The sequence below is a fragment of the Rana temporaria genome, chromosome 11 (genome assembly GCF_905171775.1).
Source record: "Rana temporaria chromosome 11, aRanTem1.1, whole genome shotgun sequence".
Classification (NCBI taxonomy): domain Eukaryota; kingdom Metazoa; phylum Chordata; class Amphibia; order Anura; family Ranidae; genus Rana; species Rana temporaria.
The window spans coordinates 131658694-131670918 of NC_053499.1; the positions used below are offsets into that span (position 1 = coordinate 131658694).

The 12225-nt window shown below is 45.2% G+C and overlaps 1 protein-coding gene across 1 annotated transcript in view; it reads right to left on the reverse strand.

Annotated features, from left to right (window-relative positions):
- Positions 1 to 490: 490 nt before the first annotated feature.
- The window catches only part of LOC120917699 (cholesteryl ester transfer protein), a 54825-nt gene continuing 43090 nt past the window's right edge, over positions 491 to 12225 (reverse strand). Inside the window, exons 13-16 of the mRNA XM_040329169.1 lie at positions 11918 to 11960; positions 9469 to 9538; positions 4069 to 4154; positions 491 to 689 (exon numbers count right to left, since the gene is read on the reverse strand). Of these exons, the coding sequence (XP_040185103.1) occupies positions 615 to 689; positions 4069 to 4154; positions 9469 to 9538; positions 11918 to 11960 (274 nt within the window). The 3' untranslated portion in view covers positions 491 to 614. The remainder of the gene's footprint in view (positions 690 to 4068; positions 4155 to 9468; positions 9539 to 11917; positions 11961 to 12225) is intronic.

Below are 12225 nucleotides of genomic sequence, written 5' to 3' on the forward strand. Positions count from 1 at the left end.
TTCGCCTAGCAGCAAAAGGGTCGCTGGTTCGAATCCCGACCACGACACCATCTGCCTGGAGTTTGCATGTTCTCCCTGTGCCTGCGTGGGTTTCCTCCGGGTACTCCGGTTTCCTCCCACACTCCAAAGACATGCTGGTAGATAAATTGGATCTTGTCCAAATTGGCCCAGTATATATATGTATGACTGTGTGTCCCAAGCGTGTCACGATCCTACGGGGTAAAATGACCGCACCAGCCAAGCATACACTGGCTGGAAAAAGCGCCCAGAGGCGATTCAGTTCGCATGTGTAGCGCTATACAAGTCATTCATTCATTCTTACGGGTGTAATGTTTGTACCCCCCTGATGGCAGCCCGGCCAGGTACAGATGATGAAACCCTTCCCCAGGCTATTCAAAACAACACAAAAACATTTTTGCTTTACAACTCAAGTGAGTGTTGCATGTGTGTTTGTTATATACTATAAAAGAACATGAATAAATCTTTAAACTGGATGGAAATATTGCATTCAAATGCGTTTATTGTTTAGTCATTTTAACAAAAGATAACATTATCCATTTTCTTTTATCCCAATGGCATGGTGATGATGGATAAGTTCTCTGCTACGTTGTCTTCTACAGAGCCTTTTTCAGGAAGTCTACAAGCAAATGATGAGGAAATCCAAAATCCAGTCGGACTATTAAGTATCCCTGAAAATGAAAAAGCAAGAGTGTTCAATACAAATCTTAGATGACATTTCAGATAGTATGGATCAAAGGCGTTCTTATAAAATAAAAATGATTGTGTTGGCCTAGACAACGCCTTTGAAAATAAGAATCTTTTTGGTTGCAATGAATAAAATAAATCACTTTATTTGAGGCACCTTAGATATAGAACAGTGTCATGGGATATCTTGCAGAAGGTTACAATCCCTGGGCATTACATGTACCACTTATATAAATCCACAAATGGATACACCCACCCACTGGGTGACAAAATGTCTGCAAGAAAAAGATTTTGTGCCAATATGGATGGATCAGTTTCCCCCTTTCCTTACTGACAAGGCCTTTTCTGGAACTTTTTTTTTACAAGTTAAAATTTGTATAGAGAATAAAATGGCGATTGCAATATTTTATGTCACACTAGATTTGCGCAGCAGTCTTTCTTTTGGGAAAAAATACACATTAATGATTAGGAAAAAAACAAAACACTAGAGTTAGCCCAATTTTTTTGTATAATGTGAAAGATGATGTTACACCAAGTAAATACCGTAATTGCCGGCGTAAAAGATGACTGGGCGTATAAGACGACCCCCTAATTTTCCAGCTAAAATGTTGGTTTTGGGATATACTCACCGTATAAGGCGACCCCCTTCCTACTAGTCATGCCTCGCCTCACCTCACTGTGCTATTATATGCCAGACTGTGCCACCATTACATGCCAGACTGTGCCACCATTACATGCCAGACTGTGCCACCATTACATGCCAGACTGTGCCACCATTACATGCCAGACTGTGTCACCATTACATGCCTCACTGTGCCATTACATGACAGACTGTGCCACCATTACATGCCTCACTGTGCCATTACATGCCAGACTGTGCCATCATTACATGCCTCACTGTGCCACCATTACATGCCTCACTGTGCCACCATTACATGCCTCACTGTGCCATTACATGCCTCACTGTGCACCATTACATGCCTCAGTGTGTCATTGCATGTCTCGACGATCCCTTACCTTATCCCTGACATGCAGAATCTGTCAGACCGCGGCCGTCCATTTTTCAAAAACCGCGCCTCCTCCTCGTGCTGTTCTGTGATAGGTGGAACACTCCAGATTCTTGTACAGCCGCGTAAAATTGTGCAGGCTGATTTACGTTACGCCTCCACAACTTACACGGGCAAGTGTTGTATTCTCAAAGCACTTGCTCCGTAAGTTGCGGCGGCGTAGCGTAAATCGGCCGGCGTAAGCCCGCCTAATTCAAATTTGGATGAGGGGGCGTGTTTTATGTAAAACTACTGTGACCCGATGTGATTGACGTTTTTGCGGAACGGCGCATGTGCCGTCCGTGGAATTTTCCGGTGTGCATTGCTCCAAAGTACGCCGCAAGGACGTCATTGGTTTCGACGTGAACGTAAATGACGTCCAGCCCCATTCACGGACGACTTACGCAAACGACGTAACTTTTTCAAATTTCGACGCGGGAACGACGGCCATACTTAACATTGCTACGCCGCACTTATGCCTCATATAGCAGGGGCAAGTATGCACCGGGAAAAGCCTAACGTAAACGTTGTAACTTTACTGCGTCGGCCGCGCGTACGTTCGGGAATTCGCGTATCTAGCTAATTTGCATACTCAACGCGGAATGCGACGGAAGCGCCACCTAGCGGTCAAAAAAAAATGCAGTTAAGATCCGACGGCGTAAGAGACTTACGCCTGTCGGATCTAATGGATATCTATGCATAACTGATTCTAAGAATCAGGCGCATAGATACGACGGGTCGGATTAGGACTTATGACGGCGTACATGGCGCTGCGCCGTCGTAAGTCCTTTCAGAATCTGGCCCACTGTGTTCAGTGTTCCGCCTATCACGGATGCCCTCTCGTCCAAGACCGAGGACGAGAGGGCATCCGTGATAGGCGGAACACTGAACAGAGGCTCTGCTGGGAAGCTGAGTGTTCCGCCTATCACGGAACAGCAGAAGGAGGAGGCGCGGCTTTAGAAAAATGGACGGCCGCGGTCTGCATGTTAGGTTACTGGCGTAAAAGACGACCCCCGACTTTTAAGAAGAATTTCAGGGGTTAAAAAGTCGTCTTATACGCCGGAAAAAACGGTAGATAACCAACATGTCATGCTTTAAAATTGCACACGCTCGTAGAATGGCGACAAACTGTGGTACTTAAAAATCTCCATAGGCGACGCTTTAAAAATATATACAGGGTGCCTGTTTGGAGTTACAGAGGAGGTCTAGTGCTAGAATTATTTCTCTCGCTCTAACGAACGCGGCGATGCCTCACATGTGTGGTTTGAACACTCCCACATATGTGGGAGTGACTTATGTATTTCTTATTTTTTTTTACTTTATATTTTTTATTTTTACACTGTCCCTTTATCTATTTTTTTGATCACTTTTATTCCCATTACAAGGAATGTAAACATCCCTTGTAGTAGAAATAAGCAAGACAGTTCCTCCTTAAAAGCAAAAAAAAAAATGGACACTTTGACTTAAAAAAAAAATCATCTCTAAGCCCTAGAACCAGAAGTGGCATTGGAGGGTGCTCCGGTCTTCCAAGGGCATAGAGCCGAGTGGAGGCTATCTTGCCCTCACTTGACTTCATGCCTAGCCATCGGTCGCTTGGGATCAATTTCAGGCTTACTGACGGCTCCAGTAAGCTCGGAAACTGCAGGGAAGCGGTGGGAGGGGGAGGCACCTCTCCTGTCGCCTCCAAAAGTGATCCCGCAGCGAATCCGCCACCGAGACTACTTTTAATAATCGCAGAATCGCCCACAGAATAAAGATACCAGGGTTATGGCAGCTACTGTAGCTGCTGCCATAACAATGGTATTTAACATCAAAATGATGACGTATATATACCGTGGGCGATCGGCAAATGGTTAAAGCTCAAAAAGAGAGAGACAGAAAACAAATGTCTAGTGACCTCTATTGCCTGCGGTTCCTGTACAGCTGACATTTTCCCCATTATTAACTTACTATGCCTTGTTCTGTACTGTGTCTCTGTGTGAAGGCAGGGCTTTGCTTCCTCAGGTCAGAGCCTCCAGCGAGGAAAATAGTGAGCAACACAGTAATGACATCACCAAATTTCACCCCAAATCTCCTGAAACTAGCCGGCAGTAACACCCTAGATCTCACACTGCAGATATACAGCTATGAGGCTGTAGACACATCAGTGTCCTGAAACCCACACATACTGCTATTTTAATGCATTGGTAGAACTGAAGATAGGGCCTGTTTGGCTGCAATGAATGAAGAGAGCAGCTTTGCTATTTGACATATCTGATAAAGAAAATTGGTGTAGTTTAGTTCTTATCCCAAATATTCTTCCCTGCACATTTCTTACCTCGTGTGGTACGACTTCAGGATTTATAATTTCAAATAAACTTAGGCCTTTGGTGTTCATCAGTGATGTCAAAGCTGGTCCCAAGCCTGTACAAAAATCATTCTTTAAATATATAGCGTAGTATATACTATGTTATGCAATATGGTAAAAGGTAATAGTTACTTCATTGTATACGCTAGACCAGGGATCTTCAAACTACGGCCCTCCAGCTGTTGCGGAACTACACATCCAATGAGGCATTGCAAGACTCTGACATTCACAGACATGACTAGGCTCGATGGGAATTGTAGTTCCTGAACAACTGGAGGGCCGTAGTTTGAGGACCCCTGCCCTAGACACACTATATTGTGTTTAAATATATTGGGCCAGATCCACAGAGCGAGTACGCCGGCGTATCTACTGATACACCGGAGTACTTTCAAATTTCCCACGTCGTAGCTTTAGTTTGAATCCTCAAACCAAGATACGACGGCATCTGGGTTTGATCCGACAGGCGTATGGCTTTGTACGCCTTTGGATCTTAGATGCAATACTTCGGCGTCCACTGGGTGGAGTTTGCGTCGTTTTCCGCCTCGGGTATGCTAATTAGCTATTTCCGACGATCCACGAACGTACGCGCGGCCGTCGCATTCTCTTACGGCGTCTCTAGTCTGCTTTTTCCAGGGTATAGTTAAAGCTGTTATTTTGCGACGTATAGATAGACTTGCCATGTTAAGTATGGCCGTCGTTCCCGTGTCAAAATTGTAAAAAAAAAATTGCGTAAGTCGTCCATGAATCGGGATGGACGTAATTCACGTCTAAGTTAAAAAAATGACGTTGTTGCGACGTCATTTAGCGCAATGCACGTTGGGAAATTTTGAAACGGAGCATGCGCAGTTCATTCGGCGCGGGGACGCGCTTCATTTTAATGAACCATGCCTCCTAATCGCCGATTTGAATTCCGCCTCCAAAGATACACTACGCCGCCGTAATTTACGGCACAAATTCGTTGTGGATTTGAAACAAAGTCAAGTAAGTTACGGCGGCGTAACGTATCTTAGATACGCTGCGCCGGTGCCGATCTATGTGGATCTGGCCCATTGTGTGTATATCTATATCATACTGAAGGACTCTTATTCTCATGGTAGGAAGAACCTGTCAACGTTATAGAGAATGGTGTTTTACATAATGTATTGATATATATATATATATATATATATATATATATACACACACACAGTAAAACCTTGGATTGATTGCAAGCACAATTTGTTCCGGAAGCATGCTTGTAATCCAAAGCACTTGTATATCAAAGCAAATTCCCCCATAAAAAAGAATGGAAACTCAGATGATTCGTTCCACAGCCATTTATTCATAAGTCCTTCAAGGAGTTGTAAAGGAAATTTTGTTTTTCCCTAAATAGCTTCCTTTCCCTTAGTGCAGTCCTCCTTCACTTTCCTCATGCTTCAATTTTGCTTTTAAATGTCCTTATTTCTTCTGAGAAATCCTCACTTCCTGTTCTTCTGTCTGTAACTCACCACCGTAATGCAAGGCTTTCTCCCTGGTGTGGAGAAAGCCTCTTGAGGGGGGAGGGAGCGAGCAGGCAAGTCAGGACACTCTCTACTTTGCAGATAGAGAAAGGAGCTGTGTGTTAGTGGTAGAGCTGCACGATTAATTGCAGAGAGAATCGCGATATCGATTCTCCCCGCCTGCGATCTCCCCGCGGGATGACCCGCGATTCTTATGTGTCACCGCCATTCCACGTAACCAGCGTGGAACGCAAATGCCGCCGATATCGGAACAGACATCAGCAGCCTGGGCTTCTCTCACAGTTCAATACAACTCTAGTGTGTATCCATGCGCCACCCAGTGGTTGCCGGCGGTACTGCTTCTGATGTATTTATCTTTCTCACAGTTCTGTACAACTGTGTGTATCCAGGCGCCACCCAGTGGTTGCCGGCGGTACTGCTCCTGATGTATAAAAAACAGACCAGTGAGATGTCTATATTGTTAAAGACCATAACTTCAAAGGAGTTATATGGTCTTTAACATTATAGACATATCACTGGTCTGTTTTTTATATATTCGTATTTTCAAATAAATCACAGGTTTATTTATTTGGGGGGGGGGGTTCTGGCAATCAAATTTTGAGAATCGTGAGAGAATCGTGATCTTTAGTCTAAGCAAAAGAATCACGATTCTCATTTTGACCAGAAACGTGCAGCTCTAGTTAGTGGGCGTCCTGACACTCCTGCTCGTCCCCTCCCCCCTCAAGAGGCTTTCGCCACACCAGGAAGAAAGCATTGCATTACTGTGTGAAGTTGCAGACAGAAGAACAGGAAGTGAGGATTTCTCAGAAGAAATAAGGACATTTAAAGCAAAATGGAAGGATGAGGTAAGTGAAGGAGGACTGCACTAAGATAATGGAAGATATTTAGGGGGAAAAAAATTCCTTTACAACCCCTTTCAGTTTATAATCCATATAAAAAGTTTATAGCAATGTGATAGGTTGTGTAACCATAAAATGTCCATCCACAAATGGCAGCCTCCACAAGGGGATTAGAAGCAAAATCCAGCAGGAGCTCCAGAGTATAAAAGAGAAGAGAGGCGCCTCTAAGTGTAGCAATATGGTTACACTTAATGAAGGTACAACATTTAGCAACTCACATGGTTGATGTATAAAAGAGGCACATCTAAGCATGCGTCATCCACACCGCTGGCTCTCACCGCTGTCAGGCTGCAATTGTGACCGGGAAGACTACCCTGCAGTAGAGCGATCTGAAAGCGAGGCTTGAACTGCTCGTGGAAGGGATGACATCAATGGTGGTGCGGAGGGCGGTCTATGTGGACAGCTTTACCCCGGATCCCTGCATACTTAGATGTGCCTGTTTTAATCATCAACCATAGAGGGTTCCCCATACTTACAATGTATGAACAGCGATCAGTCATTTCCCCTAGTGAGTCCACCCCCCCCTATAGTTAGAACACACCCAGGGAACATACTTAATCCCTTCCCTGCCAGTGGCATTTTTATAGCACTGATCGCTATAAAAATGCCAATGGTCCCAAAAATGTGTCCGAAGTGTCCGCCATAATGTCGCAGTACCGAAAAAAAATCGCTGTCCGACGCCATTACTAGTAAAAAAAAAATATTAATAAAAATGCCATAAAACTACCCCTATTTTGTAAACGCTATAACTTTTGCGCAAACCAATCAATAAACGCCTATTTTGCTGTCCTGACAGGACCGGGAGCTGTGTGTTTACACACACAGCTCCCGGTTCTCACTCTGTAACGAGCGATCGAGGGTGCCCGGCGGTAATCACAACCGCCGGGCACACACGCGGGAGTCAGGAGCGAGCCTATTGGCTGCTGGGAGAGATGACGTATAGTTACGTGCTCTCGCCCAGCAGAGCCGACCTGCTGCCTTATAACGGCGGTGGCTGGTCGGCAAGCAGTTAAAGGGGTTGTAAAGGTTTGTTTTTAATTCCCTAAATAGGTTCCTTTAAGCTAGTGCATTGTTGCTTCACTTACCTTTTCCTTCCATTTCCCTTCTAAATGTTTTTTTTTTCTTTGTCTGAATTTCTCACTTCCTGTTTCTCCTCAGTAAACTTGCCCCCATCATCTGGCTGGGGGTTAGTCAGCCAGAACAGCTTACTGAGAAGGAACAGGAAGTGAGAAATTTAGACAAAGAAAACAAAGAAAAAAAAATTTAGAAGGGAAAATGTTAGTGAACCAACAATGCACTAGCACTAGCACGTATGTGCCATTGCTTCAGTCTGGGTGCCGTCACCCGCAATACCCGGAAGTAATCCCAGGGAGAGATGGTGAAGTAACCCCAGGGAGGGGGGTATGAGAACCACTGTGGGGGCTTCGATCTGAGGTAAGTAATTCATAATGCTATGCATACTAGCTCATTATGCCTTTGTCTTGCAGGCAGGCCTGGATTTCCCACAAGGCCACTGAGGCCAGGCCTTGGGGCGGCAGGGCGCCAAGGGGCGGCAGTGGCATGGAGTCCCCCGACGCCCGGAAGATACAGTTAAGGGTGGTAAGTTATGGGGGAATCCGCTTGCTCGTTAACAAGTGATTGCGGCGATGTCGCCGATATCACTTGTAAAATATGTGCTCCCGTCCTCCCCCCCCCCCCCCCCCCCCCCCCCACATACCTCTCTCTGCTGGCTCTGTCTTCGGGACTCCGTCCTCCCCCCGGCCACCGAGTCTGTCTCCTGTTCCTGCTGCCGATGTACAGAGAGAGAGGGGAGAGCTGTGCTCTTCCCATCTCAGCTGTGACAGGAGTTATAGCACAGTGCTAGGACTCCTGTTTTGGAGGTGACAGGGTCAATAAAGAGAACATGTCACCTGCAATTGCTATCACACAGGAAATTGTTTTCTCCTGTGTGATAGCAAAAAAGTTAAGTGAATTTTTTTTTATGAAAAATAAATAAATAATAATTAAATTAATAAAATAAAAAAGTAAAGAATAAGAAAAATAATAAGAAAAATAATAAGAAAATGATACAAAAATTTTAAAAAGTAAGCGACAAGCTACAAATAAATAAAAATAAAAAAAAGTAAAAAAACAAACAAAACATATTTGAACTAACCATGCCGCACATTCTGTATTGATTTGGGGGGGTTTGGTTGGCGGGGAGGGGGTGCATTGTAGAACCTGGCCTTGGGGCGGCAGGGAGAGCAAATCCGGCCCTGCTTGCAGGGTGTTTTATTTTTTTTAGATCAGGGTTACAACCACTTTAAAGCAGAGGTTCACCCGTACAGAACACTTTTTCCCCTTAGCTTCATGCTCGTTTTGTCTAGGGGAATCGGCTAGTTGTTTTAAAATATGATCCGTACTTACCGTTTACGAGATGCATCTTCTCCGCCGCTTCCGGGTATGGGCTGCGGGACTGGGCGTTCCTATTTTGATTGACAGTCTTCCGAGAGGCTTCCGACGGTCGCATCCATCGCGTCACGATTTTCCGAAAGAAACCGAACGTCGGTGCGCAGGCGCAGTATAGAGCCGCACCGACGTTCGGCTTCTTTCGGCTACAAGTGACGCGATGGATGCGACCGTCGGAAGTCTGTCGGAAGACTGTCAATCAAGAAGGAACGCCCGCTCCCGAAGACCCATACCCGGAAGCGGCGGAGAAGATGCATCTCGAAAACAGTAAGTACTGCTCATATTTTAATACAAATAGCCGATTCCCCTAGACAAAACGAGCATGAAGCTAAGGGGAAAAGAGAAAAAAAAAACGAATTGGGTGAACTCCCGCTTTAAGGACAGTAAGTTGTATATGCAAAAAAAATAATTCTGTATAACTCACCTGCTCCTAGGGCTCTACTGTACTTACAAGGCAGGGAGTGTTGGTTATAAAATGAGATATTACTGTTGTGAGAAAGAGCCGACGTATCCATGAAACTTACGTTTTACAACAGCTGGAATTCCAAAGTTAGCCACGGTGTTCTGGAGAAACAGTCTCACAGCTTCTTCATTCTGGGAAACAAACACACTTTGTGAAAACTCTTCATGGTTTAAGTCTTCACGCTCACACAACCTGGACAGAGAATTAAAGGCTTCGTCCCACCCAAGACGCTTCGAAGTCTTCAATCTCCAGACTTTGATCCGGGATGCCAAAAGTCGGTGAAAACCAAATACCACATTTTCTTCTCGGTCACAACACTCTGGAGTCCCATGGACTCTCCTAGGTGTCCCAGCTCTCTCAGTCTCCCAGACTTGCTTAGCCGCCTCAACATCTCTTAGCCTGAAGGACATGGAACCTCTCCAACAGGAAGTACTGTCTCCTGAGTAGATGACCCCTGTCTCCTAACAGGAGCACACAGCAATCTTTAAATGTGAGCTCTGCTCCCACCTGCCTGGAGTAGGGTGCCCACGTGTCCCGGATTGCCCGGGACTGTCCCGCAATTGACATGTCTGTCCCGGGTCCCGGGCACCTTCATTCCGGGACAATACAATGTCCCGGAATGAAATAGAGGACACAGCCACCCCCTACTAACTAATAACTACATTTGCGGAACTGATTGCTAGGTGCGGCGCTGCCAGGCATTACTTCAAGGTAATATTGGATATATGCCGTTCAGTTTGGCGCAATGTGAGAACCATAATGCAAATTTATTTTACTTTTAGTATGTTAATATAATATGTTTCATTTCAGATAGTGAAATGTATTTTTCCACTATTACCTTCTTTTACTAGTCCTGAAGAAGCCTCACGGCGAAACGCGTAGGCGACGCATAGGGAATATTTCTCATACTCTACATCCTGTATGGTTTTTATTTTTGTATATTGAGTTGTTTTGTATATTTTCTACTTTTGTAATAAAACTATATATTTTTCGATATTCCTGTCTGTTTTGCCTCTAAAGTCCGACCATTGATTGCCCTTTTTTTAAGTAATTTCTTTTTTCGTCAACCCCGAGACTACATTACCCCCCGCCCCCTCATCATTCTTTGGGGAAGGTGAGAGAGGGGGTGTGTCACTGAATGGCAGTTTGGAAATGTGGTCACCCTAGCCTGGAGTCCTGAGCCCGGATTCAGATAGGAGTTACGACAGCGTATCTCCGGATACGCCGTCGTAACTCTGAGTGCGCGGGGTCGTATCTATGCGCCTGATTCATAGAATCAGTTACGCATAGATTTCCCTAAGATCCGACCGGCGTAAGTCTCTTACACCGTCGTATCTTAGGCTGCATATTTACGCTGGCCGCTAGGTGGCGCTTCCGTAGATTTACGCGAGGAATATGCAAATTAGGTAGATACGCCGATTCAGAAACGTATGTCCGCCCGGCGCATTTTTTTACGCCGTTTACGTTAGGCTTTTTATGGCGTAAAGTTACCCCTGCTATATGAGGCGTATCCTATGTTAAGTATGGACGTCGGGCCAGCGTCAAATTTTCCGTCGATTACGTCGTTTGCATAAGTCGTTCGCGAATAGGGCTGGGCGTAATTTACGTTCACGTCGAAAGCATTGGCTTTTTGCGGGTTAATTTGGAGCATGCGCACTGGGATACGTTCACGGACGGCACATGCGCCGTTAGCCAAAAACGTCATTTAAGTGGGGTCAGCCTTCATTACCATACAACACGCCCACTGTATGGAGAATTTGAATTCCGCGGGCTTACGCCGGACCACATACGCTACGCCGCCTTAACTTAGGGCGCAAGTTCTTTCTGAATACGGAACTTGCGCCCTATGTTACGGCGGCGTAGCGTTACGCCCGCCGATAGATACACAATTGTATCTGAATCCGGGCCCTGAACTATATATACCCAAGCTCACACAACCTGCAGGTCTCCATTGAGACCTGGACAGAGAAAAAAAAAGGCTTTGTCCCACCCAAGACGCTTTGAAGTCTTCACGCTCAAGACTTTAATCCGGGATACCAAAAGTCGAAGAAAACCAAATACCCCATTTTATTCTCTCAGTCACAACACTCTGGAGCCCCACACTCAGAATTAGTGCGAACCCTGGGGGTTATTTACTAAAGGCAAATCCACGCTGCACTACAAGGGCACTTCAAAGTACACCGAAAGTGCACTTGGAAGTGCAGTCGCTGTAGATCGGAGGGGAAGATCTGAGAAGCTCTGCTGATTTTATCATCCAATCACGTGCAAGCTAAAATGCTGTTTTTTATTTTCTTTGCATGTCCCCCGCAGATCTACAGCGACTGCACTTCCAAGTGCACTTGCAGTGTACTTGAAGTACAAAGTGGATTTGCCTTTCGTAAATAACCCCCACTGTGTCGCTTTTCCCTACATTCACACAGTGGCAGCGCCTAGCATTGTCATAATCACTTGTATCATTTTTATCACTAAAGTCTAATGTATATAGTAAGTGTATTTTTTTCTATTCTTACCTGACTTAGTGCCAATGAGCTCCTGAAGTCTGTTACTTGAACTCTGATACAGGGAGAGAAGCAATGTAAAATTAAGTATATGTATTCTCACCTAAAGAAAAGTTACACATAAAGGGCTAGATTCACAGAGATCAGCGGATCTTTAGATCTGCGTGATCTATGTAATTTAAGATCCGCTGCCGCAAGTTTGAGAGGCAAGTGGGTAATTCACAACACACTTACCTCCAAACTTGCGGCGGCGGATCATAAATCCCCCGGCGGAATTCAAATTCTGCGGCTAGGGGGAGTGTACTATTTAAATCAGGCGC